Below are 19,023 nucleotides of genomic sequence, written 5' to 3'. Positions count from 1 at the left end.
ATTTTGGCGATACTTTTGTGTATCGCCGTTTCGAAGGAAATACTTTTTCGTACGGCCGTTTATTGGCGATACTCAATTGTATCGCCAAAAAAAGGTACCAAAAGTATTGCCTTTAGATTTGCAGTGACTGCCTTATAAAAGCTCTAGATAAAAACCAATTGGCATTGACCTCCTTCCCAACCCGGTTTGTTTGGATCGTCGAGCGAATACTTATTGCCGGAACGCCAATAGAACCGAATCTTACACCGCTTGTGGATTTGTGAGGATTCCAAAACCTCAAAAATTGGCTTTTTTTAAACCTGCTGACTTATAATGCTGCCAGTGGTTTTCCCGAAACACAATGCGCTCCATTGAATGCTGGGTCGCACAAGGCTCTACGAAGTCGGGTTTGGACAGTTCGGGGTCTCCAATTTGCTCTATGCTCAATTTCACAGTTTTCACTTTTAGGAGATTCCATAATACGAAACTTAATTACGTTTTTACATTGGTCTTGCATGTCCGTGAGAGTGCACGAAAAAGGAAAGTGACTAGTTCGTGGCCTCAAGGTCGAACAAGACGATACTTTTTATTGCTTGACTCACAACAAACTTAACGACCGACACCAATCGTGACAGAAATTTGACTGCGCAGCGGACACTAGAATATAAAGGTTGGGGAGTCACACATCCGACATGAATTTCAACGGTAAAACTTTCGTTGCAGCAGTTTCGAGGGTAAGTTTTTACTCTTTGCGCAACAAAATCATATCTAGTGCGACCCCCTCCCCGTTGTTTCTCCCTGTGACGATGAAGCATAGATCCAAAAGATAAAATGCATTTAAACGAGAATTAAATTTTCCACAAAATGGCCCTCAGCTGCAATATCGGACAACAAAAACTATTACAACTTCGCTCTCATTCCAAGTACGTGGCTTTGTCACGTTCGTTTCATCGTGATGTCCCGTTCCTGGAATGAGTGTGTTCCTGGCAGCTTCCTTTCGTCTGAAATTAAAGCTAAAGGTTGATTCTTGCATTTAAGATCAGTTGAAGGGGATGCTTTGTAGATGACACTTTTTTTTGGCAGAGCTTTCCAATGGGAACAATGCGGTTAGCACTTGGAGTCGGATTCTTGTTGCTAATGGCATTTCTGGTAAACGTCGACGCGGGTCAGGAGTCAGAATGTGTCGGTTCCTCTTCGGTTCTGTGCAAAAGTCCAGCACTTCGTCAGAAATGCCACATAGAGCAGCTATGCAGCTTAATCAAACAGTGAAAATGTTCGAATAAGTGAAAATATAAGACTATCACTTTTAATAAATTTCTGACTGATATGCAAACCTTTTCATAATTCTTTTTTGTTTTCTATCCAATTAGCATAATTGTCCTGTACTATTGATTGCACTTGTAAGTTGATGTGTGCGCAGATTTTCTTCGAATTATGATTTTTACATTTTACATGTATTATTTTGCTAAAGGTGCTTACTTTTTGTTTGACAAATAAGGATAATTAAAGCAAATGTACTATCCACGGAAAGAGTCGCACACTCAGGTTTTCGTGTTTAGACCATAAAGTCTTCAAATAGCTTGCGCCATACTGAGGATCTTCGATGTCAGCCAGGAACTGTATTGACTGAATCCAAAGTCTAGCAAAAGTCTTGAACAGGCCGCCTCTACCACACTAAGTGCTGCGTGTCTGTAAATCCAAAAGAAGTCTGACTGATAATGAGACTATGTTTGTTGCGTTGTTACTTGATGAAGAGATCGAGCGGCTTGGTAACAAAACAGTGTTCAGGCCTCTTTCGTGGGGAGTAAACGTCGTCCACCATATTTACTGGTAAAACCGTGCTCTGTTAAACACGATTCAACCAATATGGGAAAACTTTACAAGCAGCTGATTTATTTGTTTCGTTACAGCATCCAACAATTTACAGTTGACTCTCAGCTTCTCTTCAGGAGCAGCCGAGTGGTAAACTCTATTCTGTGAACGAAACGGGGATACAATCCAGACGCCACAAAGACTTAACGTGGGTGCATCTGTGCGCAAAATTTTGGAGTGGGTCGCCGGCGGTGCGTGGGAGCAATGCTGCACACCACGTCCATGGAGACTTGAGTATTTCGTAAACACGTAAGAGAGAGAAATATAAAATAGTTTTATTGCGCGGGTGGCGTGTGGAAAAGTTACAGTAGGGCCTGGGGGAGAGTGTGAATTTTGTCACAATTTTGCCATGCTGCTTTCGTGACTTTTGAGGTTTTGTCGGAGTGAGGACAATTGACCTCCTTGGCCCCTAGATAGTCACCTGCAAGGGCCGAAAAAGTCACACATCGCCCCTGTGAGTAGGCAAAAAGTACTCCCCCCCCCCCCCCCCACTCAGGCTGGCTCTGGCTCCGCCACTGGCTCGCGCCTCACGGCATCCAGCTGGTGGACGCGCCGCCCGGCAGCAGGGCGGTGGGTGGCTCGGTGGTGTTCTCGAACTGCACGACGACGTCGGCGACGGCCATGTTGGGCGTGAGGAAGTCGCCGAGGGTCTTGACGGCGGCGCGGAACGGCCGGTCCAGCGGGAAGCCCATGGCGCGCACGTCGGGGTAGTGGGTGCTGCCGGGCACGCCGCACAGCAGCCAGCCGTCGCTGCACTGCTCCGAGGCCGCCTTGGGTGCCTGCAAGCGGACACACACGCAGAATGAATGATCACAAGCCTGCACTGCAAATCTAGAGACAGCCGCACACTATTTAGTGCGAACTACCATGTCTCACGCCTACAAGCGTGAGCCACGTTCTGCTCTTCGCACACTCCACTAAAATTACAGTACACTCTAAATGTCTTACGAAGAAATTTCCCATATTACGAAGGAAATGGCGCAAGCATAACAAAGGTGGTTTTTCTTCGTATTACGAAGGTTTTTCTTTTTTTCTTACAATGAAAAAGCTGTAAAGATTCGTATTACCAAGGAATATTGCTTCGTATTATGCTTGCGCCGAAATCACTGTAACATACGAATGACATAGGTCGAATTTCATTGTAAGACATTAGAGTGTAGATCAATCAATTTGTTTTCAAAGTCATCCTTGAAGAACCCTCTTTTCATTGATGACAAGTGTTTTTTCCCACGATGAACAGAACGCCCTCCGTCAAAATTTGACCAAAAAAATACACGGGACGGGCCAAAAGTTATGTCAATGGCGCTACTGCCCCCTTAAGTCGGTACTTGAGGTGTAGCGGCGCAAAGATTAGCGTGTCATACGAACAATCTGAAAGCCTTACGAAGTATTTCAGGCCTTACAAAGAAAAGTAGCTTGCCATATCAAAGAATTTTGAGCACACATAAGCTTACGAAGAAAATAATTCGTAATATACGACCGATTTCTTCGTATAACAAACAAATATAGTTTGTACCTTACATATGCTCATAATATTTCGTCAAGTTTTGTGCGTGAAAAGCTTAACGTGGAACGGCCTACCCTGACTACCCAGGCGCTCACCCTGTCCTGCGCGAAGTCCGTCACCATGGCCAGCAGCTTGTAGGGCGTGCCGGCGGGGCTGCCTCTGGGCAGCAGCAGACCCGACGGCCAGCCGCAGCGGCACGCGTTCCGCCGCCGGATCTCAGCCACGCTGGGCTGCGGCGTGTAGATGGCGTCGTTGTCGATGGTCAGCGCCGAGTCGACGGACGAGCGGCGGACTGTGTTGGCGCCGGGCGACACTGCAAGGGTATTCGCCAACCGTATCAGCGTCAAAAACAATTCAAGGGCTTCACCACACGCATCAACATCAACACTCCACTGAGAATCCAAACGCTATGGGTGTGGCGTCAATACGGTACATCGGAGAAAACATTGACAGGAAGTCAGCAACAGAACGGGAGAAACTAAAGAGCGTCGCTCGGTCGTGCTGAGCGGTGGTCGGGGTCGAAATTGCCGGAGTGCGGGTGAGGGCGGCGCGCAGCGCGATCATTACCCCCACTCTCAGTGTCTGCATGTCTTACGGTTAAGGGCTGCACCAACACTATATGCTGGAGTCTCATATTCTTCAAAAGATCCACCCTAGGAGCAGACAAAACTCACAAGTCGCTTCAAAGGTGTCCAGTTGCATGCTGAAGCGTCGCTGGAAGTCCAAGTCCAGTGGGGATCCATTTTCATCCTCCGTCATCAACAGGAACAGCCTGACGAACACTTTACGATCTTGAGACTCGTTGTTCAGCACCTGCAGCCAATCGCAAGCGATGAGGTTATGGAAGCATGTAGAGCACCTTCATAATAAATGCTAGACTGCACATCACACATACATCCTTGCCTGTTCGAAATTTTTCCTATGTCTGGCTTGGACTTGTCACACAACAGTCTGAATTGCTTCCATTTTACAAAGCTTTCTTTTGTATAACAGGAAAACGCGGTGCAGTTGTTACTATTATCTACACTGTTAAAAAAATTTACTGAAAATTCATAATTTTTTTTTAGAAGTCCATTTACTTACATTCAGTCTGAATTTTCATACCAAAACTTTCATACTTCGAGGTCTTAAAGTTTCAGACGACGTTAGTCTGAATTTCCAGATCAAAATGTTGTATGAAAAATGATACCAGTCGGTCTATTTTATCAGACTAAATTGTACGAAGAAAGTGAACAGTCAAACTGAAAAATGCCTCTCAGCAGAGTGGAGCCCAAGTCGGCAACCTTATGCCATCAGTTTTTCGTAGACGCTCAGCAGATCATCTCGATGCAAAAATTAGGTAGACGGCAGCAGCCATCTCCTTCACGAGGCAGTGAAGAGCCTAAAGGTGACTACTGAAGTCCGAGGGTGAGCGGCCTTAGCCCAACCACGCGTCGACCCTTGGCCATGCGCGAGAGGGAAATTGTATTCTCTGTTATTTAGCTTATATTGCACTTATTAACATCAATCTTGCTGTGATGCGCTCATGCCCTTTCAGACAATCACTTGGAATAATATTGTAACAAAATATTCACCCACTTTAGCCTTCAAGAGGCAATTTTAGCTCCGAAAGATCAACCATGCGACACTAGCGCCACCTAGCGGACAGAGCAATAAGTATCCATTTCGGAGCTCTGAAACATTCTTTTTGCTCCTTCGACACGAAACATTAATATCATTTGAAATACAACCGTAGTATTGATAAAAATTTTGAGAAAACCGAAAAATGTACAAAGTGGACGGCGTTTGTTTCACCCGTTTTCCGACTTAGCAGGTATGAATTTAGTTTTCGGACGACAATGTACAAAACTTGATCGCCATCGCTCTGAATATTCAGACTTGCTAGTCTTAATTCAAATTTCAGACAGCAGGTCAGACTTTTCGGACAGTTGGTCTTAATATTCGTACCATTTTATGAATTTACGATTCAGACCACCAAGTAAGACGAAATCAGTCTGAATTTTCATATTTTTTTTAACAGTGTAGTCTAATATTTTCTGGTGGTTTTTGCCACGTCTTTGTACTGCACATTACTAAATGTTTCGTATCACGGAGGACAGTTTTGAAAAACAAATTAGGCAGTTTTGTTTTACTCGAGAATAATTTTGTGATACGACTGCACTTTGTTTTACAACAATACAAAAGAACGATTTTTTTATACATGTCTCGTGCAGAATTTTATTCAGAATAAATCTTCAGTGCGTACATACTTTTGAGTGTCTATACAGTTTGATGACACTTACCTGCAGCACGTAGTCGAAGCGCCTGTGCTGGAGGTGCGTGAAGCGCGCGTACTGGCGGCCAGGCGGAGTGTAGTCCAGCCCCATGGACACGTCCAGGTCGGTCTGCTGCATGTACGTGCGCAGGGCGTTGTCCTGCGACAAGCCGGCAGTGCGCACCGACACGGACTGCAGGGTGACGGCGGGGAGCGGTGTGACCTAGGCAGAGCCAAAGTAAGACCGGTGCATCAAAGCCGAACACTACAAATCTGTCATATGATTCACATTTGTTAGTGCATTTGCAAGTATTTGAAGCCTTCAATACGGCGATACGCAAAAGTATCGCCAAAATTCGGCTATAAACAATGAACTACACACTTAACATCTTATGATCGTTTTTATCCGTATTACGATGGTTTTTCATCGTAAGGTACGCATAAATTTGCACATACGTAATATGCTTAATTTTTCATCGTATTACGCATAAATTTTATTGTAGTACGTATGTTCTCATTTCAACGTACGTTACAATGGCCCTTTCATCGTAAGAATCTGAGGGTGTAGTTCTCTTGGTTTGTTCAAAGTTTATTGCCAAATTTTAACAATACTCCGAAGCATGGCCAATTTTCGGTGATACTTAAGTTTATCGCCTTTCAGAAGGCAAAATTTCCTGTATGGCTCTTTGTTGGGAATAATTGTATCGCCAAGAAAAGGAACTAAAGTATTACCCTCGGATTTGGGGTGTCATCTCAACCAATAGAAAGCACACTCTTTTATTGATGTGTGCTTGTGCGAGTACTCTCCTGTAGTTGTGTGTTTGTACCTCCTTGCTTATGTAGTGTATGTGCCAGATTTCGGTCATTTTCAGTACACATTCTCAGTGGCAGTACTCCCAACATAGGTATGTTCTTGTCGGAAAAAGCTTGCCAAAGCGAACGTCGACGCACCTCATCCGTTGAGTACGGGGCCAGTTTTATCTTGTACTTTTCATAGAGGTCGTCCATCAACTGGTGGATGTTGAAAAATGCAGGGTCCTTGGCCACGGTTGTAATATACGATGTCAATGCGAAAGACTCCTATAAGGCAACATTTCACAAAAATCGTCAATTTAATATTAAATGGAACAAATGACGATCTAAGGTGTGTGCAACAAAGTGATCGATCTTACCTTGTACTCGTGGAGCGGGTCCGCAGCGAATGCTAGGTTAGCATGCAAATCGTTGTGAACGTTTCCATAGTAGTCGTAGTTAGGCGACAGAAGCGAATTTCCTTCAAGCAGGTTACTGATGATATCGAGACCCTCGATTCCGACTAAGTTCACTCTCGTCCCGTTACTCTTAGAACAAAAGAACAGTATAGGTGTAATAGCTGGGCAGTTTTGATACATATTCTCAGTATCTACTGCACTGAATGTATGAAGTACCTCAAGAATTTGACCAGAGACTATAAAACGTGAAATTGAAAGATTTGACTCGAAGAATAATACTCACATAAGTTACATATCCTTGTTTGAGAACTTGATCGTAGAGTGCTCTTTGAGAATCGTGGTTTTGAATGAATTTAGCGAGAGGCTGTGCAAACCATATCAACATTAAAACCGTAATCTTAATTTGTGAACAGCACTAGCGTGAACCTGAATTATTTACTCACGAGCAGTGACGTATTTGCTTGCCTGCCTATGGTACCCTTCTCACCATGAAGATGGACCATTTTCGGAAAATACCCTTTGGGCAACGGCTCATGAACGTCCATGGGCAGTACGGCTGGGAGTCCATTGGTGAACCTCTCTGCGTTGTATCTATTAATGTTTGGAAGGATTTAGAACATAAGAGGACAGTGCACAGTAGCACGGCGTAAGCTGCAATTTCTTCTCTAGTACAAATTGTGTATTACAGTACAAAACGCAGACTTTTGTAAATACTTTTAGATTATTTTTAAAATGCAACGCTGCGCGTGTTTTCTTGTAAAACAAAAGATGCCCCGTAATACAGAAGTCGCTCGTGGTGCAGACGTTTGAGTGTGGTTTCAGGCGAGCATAGCATTGCAAACTATTTCAGGCCTTACAAAGCAAAGCAGTTTGTTAGAACAAAGTATTTTGGGCATACATAAGCTTACAAAGAAAATACAAGAAAATACTTCGTAATTTACGAACTATTTCTTCGTTCAACAAAGTAAATTAGTTTGCACGTAAAGTTGTGTATGCTCGAAGTACTTCGTAAGGTTTTAAGGGTGCACGCACCGCGCCGTGAACTGCCGGTGCAGGTGGACGAACAGCTCCCCGCGGCGCGGCAGGTCCACGTACTCGTCGTCGTCGCTGCCCGCCGGGTACACGACGTGCCACTTCCAGTGGAACACGTGGAAGTGGACGTCCTCGCGGAAGTACCACAGGACGGCCTCGTCGTCCTTCGCCAGGTTCCTCACCACGGGCACCGCCACCTGCAAAATCAAGAGCAGCGTGTCCAATTCATGAGAAAACGACTCTATAAACTCAATAAATATTTGTGCACACTGTTCTAAGCAGTGTGGCTGCGAAGCACACTGTTTCTGTATGCCTAGGACCCCTGCAGTCTCCGTCAGGCACGCTGTTCTAGCGCGCGCAGGCACACAGTTTAAAAGAGAGTGCATACATGCACACATATAAAATAGTGCGCTATGCACACACGTACGTGTACTTGCGAAAGTGCGCAAATACTTGCGTTTGCAGAGCGGTTAGATGCATGGAAAAGAATACTTTAGGCAATCATCTCGACAAGTTGGGGTGATTTTTTTCGAGAGGCTAAATGTGATATACGCAATCGAAAATCCGGTACTCGCAACCAAAAACTGCTAGCCAGGATCGAACTGCTTTAAGAGGACAACCAAAGCTGAGGTGTGTTATCCTCTTAGAAGTGTCAGTTCGTAGCTACCAGGTGTTGGATGAAGGTACAGTATTTTCGATTGCACTTATCAATTTCAGATTATCGAAAAAAGTCGATCACCTTAACAGAAACTTATTCCCTTTGGAGTCAAAAATTGGAAACGCCTCAGGCATTGTGCCTTGTTTAAGTTTTAGAAAACTACCTTTGTGGATTGACTAAACATTCAAGAACGCAGCATGAGTTTGTGAAATTTCATGTCTACTTACTCTGTCTTTCTCCGCAACCAGATGCATTTCTTCGCGAGCCTTTGCAAAAAATTCATCGTCCGTATACAGCTCCGGGATGTATTGGGGAAGTTCTGGCAATTGTACGTCCTGCAATGTAAATCCACTCATTTTTTAAATATTTGCCAATACGTTCACCCAAAAAGGCATTTCTTGCCACGATAATATACTTGTTATAAGTGAATTTTCTTGGATGTTCCAAGAAAATTCTTGGTTCAAGGAACGCCTGTTTTTCGTGTTCAACGTCGTTAAAAATATAGTCGAAAATCGAAAAATTTGAGACATTATTCAAGATTTTTTCTCAGACGTACCTTGACGGCCTCGAATGGGGACCGGAGCATAGCAAGCATCAGGGCGTCGAGGATCATCTCAGGGTTGTAGTGTAGTCGCGCCCACACGGCCCTAGCCAGTAGCTCCGGAACTGACTTGCTCTCTGTTCAACAAAGATTTTGCCTCTATTTTACGTTTAGGGAAATTTCCCTATTGCGATAACGAAAGTGTACACTCCAAATTACTATTTATGTTTTTCTGAGCGCTAAAGCACGAAATCTAACATGTACTTAGAAACGCACGAATTTGTGCGCAGCAATGCTCGATTTTGGGCGCGGGTATGCAGAAAATCTTGCCTTGTTGCGCATAAATTTGTGCGCAGTGAAGTGTATGTTAAATTTCGTACGTTGCATGAGCAGAAAAACCTACGAAGTAACTTTAGTGTGGAACAATCATCATATGAAGTGCCGTATCAGCGTGACGAGTGCACTCTCAACCGATTATTTCGTCTGTGACGTATTGAATAGCTTATTAGTACACTGTACACATTAATGTCCGGAATAAACGACGGATCCTTCGGCAAAAAAAAAATTGCCGACGGTTCCTTTGTTAATTTACGAAACTCTACGTATATATACAAAAACCTTCGTAAATTTTATGAAGGACCTCTGTCGATTTTACAATCACAATGGACATTTACGATGCACCTTCGTAAATCTACAAAGATTATTCGTTAATTTACAGGGAACCTTCGTTAATAGACGAAGAACCTTCCTTAAAAAGAACCTTCGTAATTATAGGTCTGGAATTAACGACGAATCCTTCGGCAAAAAATTGCCAACAGTTCCTTCGTTTATTTACGAAGGCCCGTCGTAGATGAACGAAGCCCGTCGTGAATTTACAAAGCCCTATGTAAATTTAAATTTACAACAAACTTTGTAAATTTGCGATTTTTCTTCGTAAATTAACTATAAACCTTCGTAAATTAACGACGAACTTCCCTTGATTTACAAAAGTTCCTGTATGAAAGAAAAATTAACAGTGCACTTTTGGACATTCCCAAAATCCTTCGGCAAAAGATTCCGTCGTAAATTCACAACATAATATTTACACTGCACTTTGCCCTGCACTGTACGCACCTTGGAAGAAGTGCCAGAACCGGATGACGAGCCGCAGGTAGATGGGGGCCGACCTGGTGAAGGGACTGCGGAAGGGAAGAATGCCGTTGATGTCGGCGAAGCGTTCGGCGGGCATCGGGAGGTCCGGCACCTGGATGAGGCGGCGCCCAGGGCCACGCGCTGCCGAGTCGCGAATCTCGGCCGCGAGGCTCACGTACCGCGCCGGCTGCGACACGCAGAGCATTATTGGCCTCCCGTCCGTATTTATCTACTCTGTAGGAGCACTGTAAAAAATTATTGTAAATTTACGAATTTTTTTTTTACAAATTCCCTGTAAAGTAACAATAACATTTCGTTATTTTATGAAATTTATTCGTAGAGGCCGTTTTATGAATTATTCATCACAGAAATCTTCTTAATTTTATGAAATTTGTTTGGAACACCGCCTTATGAAATCGTAGGAACGAAATACATCTCACGTGACTAAATTACAGCAATGTCCAAAAATTACGAAGTTTCCTAATTACAACAAATGCTTGGGTAATTCGTTGCACAAATCGCTTGTAAATACGAGATATGGTGATGCCTTCATCTTTTAAAGATGTTCATAAAACAAACAAACGCTGAAATAAGTAATCTCCATTTAATCAGCGTGACAAGGTAGAACAGAAGCGGTCCACGTAATTTGGAGCGTGTAAAAAGTTTGTGATTTCACAAACTACTGCGTGAAGAATAATTCTTAAAACGTCAAGAAACAAAAAAACGTTGTAAATTTACAGATAATTTGTGCAACGAAATTACCCATAAATTGTTTGTAAATTTACGAACTAATTTTTTACAGTGAGGTATTCTGATCAAATGTAACGTGCGGTAACGTGCAAACTATTTTAGTTTATGTGACAAGTAAATACTTTGTTCGTGCGCATTGTAGTTTCTTCATACGAATAATGAATTTTTAATAAACGTATGATAAGTTTTTTTTTGTTAGGTCATGAATTAAGAAGTATTTCATATCGAAACAACTGTATTCTCACAATAATTCGTTAAATACAACGTACTTTTGTTTGTAAGGTAGCTTATACGGTTTTGAGAGCATAGACTGGCATTCTGTGGACTGTCAACGTTTTGATTGCAAACCGAACATAAATACAAAAACACAAACAAATGCAAAAAATACAAAAACAAAACAAAAATTGTTTAAAGGATTTGCAAACATGTTCAGACAGAACACGTGCGGGCACCTATTCTATTCCATTAGAGGTCAAAAACGCCTGTAGGTTGGCATGGCAACACAGCAGAAATCGGATCCATTACTGCATAGTTGGGCATTGCACATAAAATTGTACAGTGAGTCACCCCTCGACCAGACTCCGGTGATTAGAAAATGGTAGCACTAGTGAGAAATATATTTCGAAAGATCCTTAAAAAAAATGAATCTTAACGACTTACAACATTTCGAGGGGTTCCATTCAAAAGATCTTATCTGGGCGTTCCACTCAAAATGATCTTATCTGAAACTCAGGAGAACTTCTCCAAGTTTGATCATTTGGAACGGATACGAGAGTAAGTGGAACATATTTCTGCATGCAAAATCGGTTTCTTCGATATTTCATCTTCAAGTTTAAGTGGATTAACTTACATCTCAAATTATATAGATTTGTGAGTGAAATTCGCCTGCGCTGCGTTTCAGTTTGAATAGGACTGTTGCCGTCGATGTACTGTCATAAACGTGAATGAATGCATGAGATAGAAACGATTTGAAAAGTATGCCTCTCGATGCGATGCTGGGGAAGCGGGGTACGTCACTTCTAAAACAGGTGTACACTGATTAGTAAGTAGGCTGAATCATTTCCTCTGTGATTAGATTCGAGATCTCGCGAGTAAGGTTCCGAACATGGTGCAAAGGTGGCAAATTGACGTGTGAATTGGCTGTGACTGAGCATTGAAGTCAAGGGTCTGACTAGACGTAATGTGAACGCTGACAATATATGTCAGTGAAGGGGGCATACTCCAAATGCAAGGTTTCCGTAAAAGGGCCAACAAAAGAAGACAAAATAAGAAAAATTCTAAAGTTGGGCAGGACAGTAAACAAAACGAAGAACCATGCTGGCGAAGTGTTTGTCCGATATCAGCGAGCATGTCCTAAGAATGTCCTAAAAGACGCATTATCACTGACCACTTCCAGCACGGCGCAAATAGCTCTACTTGAGTAGTGACATGGTGAAAGCGAACGAGGCAAGATGTTAAAGCTTTACCAAATAGCTGACTGGCACGTCGAATGCAACATTGCGGTCGTGGCCCCGCAAGGTGAAGATGGGCTCCGCAGGTCTGTGGAACACGTAAAGGAGGTCGCTGGCCGAAGGAGCATGGCGCGTCGCCGCCTCAGCGTCCCTGCCACAGTGAAAAGCCTACTTTCAGACCCCGGCACGAAACACATCTTTCGTTTGGTCCACACCCTCATCCTTCAATGAAGTTTGTTCAACAAATAGAAACGGCTGATGTGCTCATTGCACGAACGTCAATGTGTTACTAAATCCTCCTTTACAGGAGGTAACTTCAGTGTGTACTCAACGCTGGCCTTAGCTCTTGCTTTTTTCTCCAAATTCGACTTGGACCACGATAACGGACTAAACATGAGCGTAGTCCACTTCAAGGTCAAGACTTTGATAATGAAAACCCTCTACAAAATAAAACCTAGAAACTTTTGGAAATTTTCAGTCATTACTCATGTTTGAAATACAAACTAATATCCACATCCGCAGTTTGTTTCCTTTTAGGTTTCCCCTCAAGCCGTTCTCAATTCCACATGAAAAAACTATTTATCTTGAGCTATCTCCTTCTTTTGCTTTATGCCGCTTTATGCACTATCAGACGTACTGAGTTTTTCTGTTAGTTCAGCAGACTCGTTTTACAGTAGATTCATAAACATCCTGAGTAGCCTTTCGTTCAAAACTTTTTTTCTAACAAAGTCCATGAGGACTTCGGTTCAGTTACATCCATTTTCCGATGAAATTTAGACCGTAACAGGGGTTGGGTTGGAGTTATACCCCCAATCCATGTAGGTTTTTTTTATTGAACTGCATTATAACCCATTCGAAATAAAAAAGAAAATGGAAAATAAATGGCATATACTCTTCTTCCTCTTCCTGAATCGAAAATCACTCCACATCGAAATGCTACTTTCAAGCATAATTATTTGGTCTTTGAGTGCTTGCAAGGACGCCCAGTGTGTAGAACACGCAACGTTAATTTCACTTGCCTTCTGGCCAAGTTATTTTCCTGAAACATACCCAGACGTCGATTCCAAATGTCGAAGCAGGTAAAAGACTCCCGCTCCAAGAGCTGCTCCAGCGCACAGAGTGGCTACAACGCCAACCACCAGCCCTGTGAAAAGCAAGCATTTCGGAACGTCAGTGCGTAAAAAAGGAACTCCTACACTGAAATTATTCGGAGGGTGGGACATCTTACCAATTTTCGGCAATACGAGTATCACCGTAAAAGAAAATCAAATGTATCACCGAAAAAGGACGATCGAGGTCAGATATCAGCGGGACTGGTCCATGTTTTCCGCGGCGATATATCACCCTTTAACGGTGATACAGTGGGTAAAAGTAAGGTCATCACCCTTTTTTCGGTATTACATCGAAATATCGCCCTTGTACTCTCTCATCCGTTTACTGACTATTTCTCATTAGCAGACGTATTTCTGTAAGCAACCATAATACTTAGCATTTAGTTCTTAAATACTTAAAAAGTTCTTTGTAATTTGCTAAGAAAACGGTAATACCAGTACAGTAATTAGTAATTGCTAAGTAATACTGACAAAAAATACTTAGTATTATGGTTGCTTACAGAAATGCGTCTGCTGATGAGAAATAGTCAGTAAACGGCTGAGAGTGTAGTCATACATTTTAGTATCACCCTTTTTCAGTCAGATAGTCATGTCCCCCCCCCCCCACACACACAAACAAACAAACAAACAAACAAAAGAAAAGAAAAAAGAAAGTAGCACCATTTCATTTTCAGTGCACGCTGCTGGCTTTAACTAGCCAAACCTCCTTAATTTTTTCACTGCGCAACATGAGTGTGGTCGTTTATTCTCGACTTCTTGCTGATCACTTCGACAAGATGAATGAGATTGGCTGACGCCATCTCATAACCCGCTTAAGCCTCCAGAAGGATGCGCGTCAGGCCTGGGAATAGCCCCACGCGTGAGCACAGAACAACTTTCAGGTCGTGGTTTCCTCAGAACAAGAAAACAGCAGCTGCAGCTTACGGCATCGTACGAGCAATCCAAGGTGGCATCTGGTATGAAATAGCCACAAAATGTGAATTGTGCTGGGGCTTCGAACCTCGTAGCCGATGTCCCCGACATTCGCGTAAGCTTCAAGAACGGTGCTAGAGCGGTAAAAACACTGAAAATTACAAGCGCTAAAGCGTTAGTTGGTGCAACGCGTTTGAGATCGGAACGCACTCGTGGAGATCGGAATGCCTCTGCATCGCTCGTGGAATCAATGCCTTCCCGTGCATTTCCGAGGTATTTCGGAAAACAACGCACCTCAGGCGCGATGTGGCCATGGCATTGCCGTATGGTGTGATGTCTCAACACACTGCACCATACATACGCACTTCGTTCATAGCGTTCGAAATCATCCGAGCAGAAGCCTTGCGTGCGTCACAAACTTCGCGGGCGAATCTTCTCAATGTGCTGCTTAAGTTTTGTGAAAACGCACGTCTCTGCGTGTACACAGACTGTGTCCGTCGCCTCTGTGTCCACTGTGAAGTGACGGTGGCAAAACATCCAACACAAGCGTTGCGACATTGATAAAGCGATTGATCGACATGAGTAATTTAAATGTTGATCTCACCTCGGACATCCCGCCGTCGAGGCGCCCCTACAGTGGGGCCCATCAGTGGGGATGACGGCTCTGACCAGCTGGGCCACCATCGATGAAGAACGTGATGGCGAATGATGAATAAATGATCATGATGAAACAAGCACACTCCCGGCGTTCATTTATTTCAGATTGAAGCATCACAGAATGACAAGAAAATCCCTCCTGCGTCGGACTTAGTTTTGCGAGAAAGCGAATGAGTTCACACGTTAATTTACATTCGTTGAATACAAGGTCAAAATTGTCAAATACCACTTTTGTATTTTCACTCGTCATGAATCATGGGGTGAGCGTGTCACAAAGGAGGCGCTTTGAGTGAAACCAAGCCCTCTGACCAAGCCCATGAGCCACCACCTTGTCGAGTACAAATGACAATGACGTTCTGAAATGTTCGGCAATTGTCCTCGAATGACAGGGTTTCATTTCATATGGCGCATCCCAACAGTCAACCTCAACAAATGAAATTGCTAGTTATTTAGACGAATCATACAACTTCCAGCCGTAAGTACGAACGTTAGGAGAAGTTAAGTGAAAAGTTAATGGCAATGCGATGATGCGAGATAAAAAAGCTCGTTGAGTGAACCGCCCCTAAACTCTCAACCAAGAGGGTAAACACTCGCGTAACACGCTGTACACTAAAACCGTGTGTTACGCATATTACACGTGAACGTTATACCATTTAAGAGTCAAATGTGACGAATTTTAACATTTCAATGCCGTAATAAGCGCGTGATACCACCGTAATACAGCGTAGCCTGTACACGATTTCTTGAAGTGTTTACCCCCTCAGTCTCAACCATGTTGGAATTGCAGTCTCCAGGCCAATGAATCGGGGATGTTAAGTGGGAAATTGACTCGTTTTATCGTCGTGCTGGTCTTTCTCTTTTCAGCGCCCGATCTGCAGCTCACCCCATTTGCAGCGGCTTCGTTTGCTCTCGTTGCCCATGCTCACTGCCCTCGGTCACCCACGACTGAGGGCCATTTCACGACCCAGCCGCAATTGCCGATTGACGGCAGCCGAGTCGCCGAAAAGATAGCCCAGCTCGATATATGGGAGGCAGATAGATTGACATGTTGCTCATAACACGCTTGCCCTTAAGATAGGCATCACCTGCGTTCTTATCAGATAAGATCGAAACGCGCAGGAGACCAATTTCGCCGGTAATAGCATATTAAAAGCCACTTTTATCCCCACCAAGACAGTGATAGCAAAAGGATTTGTAAAGTGCTCGGCTGCTACTCGGTCGCCACGTCGCTACTTACAGTCTAGACATGACATCAAATGAGGTGAAATTGATTAAATAACCCTATGTTCCTTGATGTCGGCAAGTCCTTTAATACCCATATTATACGGAATGGTGGGGCATGGCCGATTTCAAGAGTAAATATTTTACTTCACTTGCAGCTCGGTATGGTTTTACTCCAACAACAATTTACAGCATCTATCAGGTTCACGTCGCAGCTCTGTAGATGACTGCAAGCGGCTCCGTTACATTTAAGTCCTTAATCTGCATTTATGTTATAAATTACAGTAAAATAGCCTTCAGTCGAAAATTATTTGAAGAACGTCACGATGCCATGGCATAATTCATATTTAAATTTTCGTGAAACGCTGCACACTGGATGGTGCAACTCATCCTTCACGAAGAGAACCCTTCCTTCAACAAGCTTGAAAGAAGGCTTCAAACGTGGTATGACGATAATCTTCCGCGACAATGCACGCAAGTGGCGTGTCTCATCCTCATTCATCGATGTTGGCCGACCTGAATTGCACCATAATGACGATGTAGGTGACGGTCGCTGATACAAGCTGCAAAACCAAACATTAAACAAGAAGAGGTCATAAAATTACCGAACTCCAAACGCTGCACAATACACTGGTAAAACTAAGTCGTAGTATTACTCTCTGTTTGCAAGCGTCATCAGTTACCGCTTAAAATCAAGCGTAACAGACACATCTGAAAGATTACCCCTATCTAAATGCATAGGGTAATTTCCAGAGTATGCTTCCGTAACGTCTTCAATCGTAACCTTATGCCTGACTTAAGCACAGAGATACGCGCTTTAGTTTAAACCATCACTAAATCAATTAATTGATTTTAAAAAGAGAACACTTTACTGTTCAAAATGATTCTTGAAATTTCTGACAAAATAAGGCAGGGGGTAATGAACAGTTACGTTACATCCAAACAACATGGAATTGAACTTAGTCTGAATTTTCAGTCACGCGTACCAAAATTTATGTCTGGATGGTCTACATATGCTTTTTAGACGTTGCAAGTCCAAGATTTTGGTCGAAGATTCTTTATTTTGCATACTTCTAGTCCGAAAATGAGACTTCTGTCTCACAAAATGAATTTGAAGTTTTAGATTTGTTCATTATGATTAGAAGGGCGGGCCGAAAAGTTGTCGAATCGAACTTTAAAGATTCAGACTCAAATCGAATTCGCACTAAACTAAAACAAATGAGTGCGTTTCAAGACGCATTTTCTGTAATAAAGGAAGGGCATAGAGCAGGAATACAAAAAGATGGAAAATCAAATATTTGATCCTGCTTTGGTATAAAAACAACGCTAAGCGCGCGACTTTCAACCGTTCTCGAGCAATCGATTCGAAGACGAACAACCGTCGATTCGAAATTTCGAATATTCGGGGTCGAAGCAAAGAGATCCGTCCCCGAATCGAATCGCCCCTGATTCGATACCGAACTATTCGCACATCCGCAGCCTCCACATTATGCGGGGGCAAGAGCCGGGTGGTACTGAAATTCCTTTCTCCTGCTTCCTCCTTCTTCGTCTGAATATGGCAAGTACTGCCTTCGCGTATACGCCCGGGCGCAGTGTACCGCGTGGCACATCCACCTAGATCCATGCGTGGGTATGGACGCATCATTTACTGCGAATAGGAATGTACTGTACGCAGTAGAAAAGGTTTCCTTCCATTTGAAAAGAGTGGTACTAGGGGTACGCGCCGTTTAGTGTGGGCGCGTAGTGTGGCTGAGCGATGCGAATTGACATAGTTTGTACCCCTTGGACTTTGCTTGAGTGGCGAAATGTGCATCTTATGGGCTCATTATTGAGTGAACTTTAGACCAGGGGTACAAATGGAAGTGATATTCGTTATCAGCACACCAAAAACTGCTGGGATCAATGTCAAACTCGATTAAAAAATTTTAGTCCAAAATTGGTCAAAATTCGGCTAAATGTGAGTCTGGGAAAAGTTTGAAGGTCATTTTTGAGTTCAGCACATCAAAAACTGCAGGAAGCAATATAAAACTCGACTTGAAAATTTTAGTCCAAAATGACCTAATTTGGGGTGAAAATATAAGTCTGGAGTCGAAATGGAAGTGATTTTCGTTATCAGCACACCAAAAACTGCTGGGATCAACGTCAAACTCGATTTAAAAATTTTGGTCCAAAATTGGTCGAAATTCGGTTAAGTGTGAGTCTGGGAAAATTTTGGAAGTCATTTTTGGGTTCAGCACACCAAAAACTGCAGGAAACAGCATAAAACTCGACTTGAAAATTTTGGTCCAAAATGACCTAATATGGGATGAAAATATAGGTCTGGTGTTAAAATAGAAGTGATTTTCGGTATCAGCAATTAAAAAACTGCAAGAATCAATGTACAATTCAATTAAAAAAATTTGACCCCAAATCGGTATAAATTTTGGATCTGAGGACAATTTAAAGGTCAATATTGAGGACAGCGCACTGAAAACTACAGGGAAACACATAAATCTCAACTTGGAAAGTTTGGCCACAAATTGTGTAGCTGAAGATGAAAATGTAGGATTGGCATTGAAATAAATGTAGTTTTTGTGACTAGTACTCTGAAAACTACATACAATACCTAAGACTCAATTTCTGTATATCGTTACTATTTGTCTTCATGAAGCACCCTCTGTCGTCACCAATTCCCTGATGCCACACCAATGCGAATCCCTCAGTCGAGTAACATTCAATTGCCAGCATTGAATCGC

General features: G+C 43.0%; 1 protein-coding gene and 1 long non-coding RNA gene across 3 annotated transcripts; one reads left to right on the top strand and one right to left on the bottom strand.

The window, feature by feature from the left end:
- Window positions 1–44: 44 nt before the first annotated feature.
- On the top strand, window positions 45–1,509 carry LOC117649136. Its single transcript, XR_004587963.1, has 2 exons — window positions 45–713; window positions 1,063–1,509. It is a non-coding gene; the product is annotated as an uncharacterized LOC117649136 (long non-coding RNA).
- A 346-nt stretch (window positions 1,510–1,855) lies between these two features.
- On the bottom strand, window positions 1,856–16,936 carry LOC117649134 (phenoloxidase 2-like). Of its 2 annotated transcripts, XM_034391599.1 has the most exons (16): window positions 15,951–16,936; window positions 15,015–15,082; window positions 13,437–13,530; window positions 12,402–12,537; window positions 10,168–10,372; window positions 9,070–9,191; window positions 8,741–8,848; window positions 7,856–8,052; window positions 7,267–7,414; window positions 7,107–7,187; window positions 6,785–6,952; window positions 6,564–6,692; window positions 5,641–5,835; window positions 4,033–4,171; window positions 3,454–3,671; window positions 1,856–2,630 (listed from the first exon to the last, which is right to left on the bottom strand). In XM_034391599.1, exons 1-16 carry the CDS (start codon window positions 15,953–15,955, stop codon window positions 2,379–2,381), a joined length of 2,265 nt encoding a protein of 754 aa, XP_034247490.1. In that variant the 5' UTR covers window positions 15,956–16,936; the 3' UTR covers window positions 1,856–2,378. The 2 variants fall into 2 exon arrangements, with proteins under 2 accessions (XP_034247490.1, XP_034247491.1); XM_034391600.1 differs by lacking the exon at window positions 15,015–15,082 and having other exon boundaries at window positions 15,951–16,933.
- Between the last annotated feature and the right edge of the window lie 2,087 nt (window positions 16,937–19,023).

This window comes from Thrips palmi, unplaced genomic scaffold (assembly GCF_012932325.1).
Source record: "Thrips palmi isolate BJ-2018 unplaced genomic scaffold, TpBJ-2018v1 HiC_scaffold_4, whole genome shotgun sequence".
NCBI classification, from domain to species: Eukaryota; Metazoa; Arthropoda; class Insecta; order Thysanoptera; family Thripidae; genus Thrips; species Thrips palmi.
Note: the sequence above shows the minus strand (reverse complement) of the source record. Positions and strands in the feature narration are given on the sequence as shown.

Coding starts and splice junctions, on each gene's coding strand:
- LOC117649134 (XM_034391599.1), bottom strand. Junction 13,531..15,014: donor TCGACGGCGGGATGTCCGAG/GTGAGATCAACA, acceptor TGCTTTTCACAG/GGCTGGTGGTTGGCGTTGTA. Junction 7,188..7,266: donor AAGCAAATACGTCACTGCTC/GTGAGTAAATAA, acceptor TGGTTTGCACAG/CCTCTCGCTAAATTCATTCA.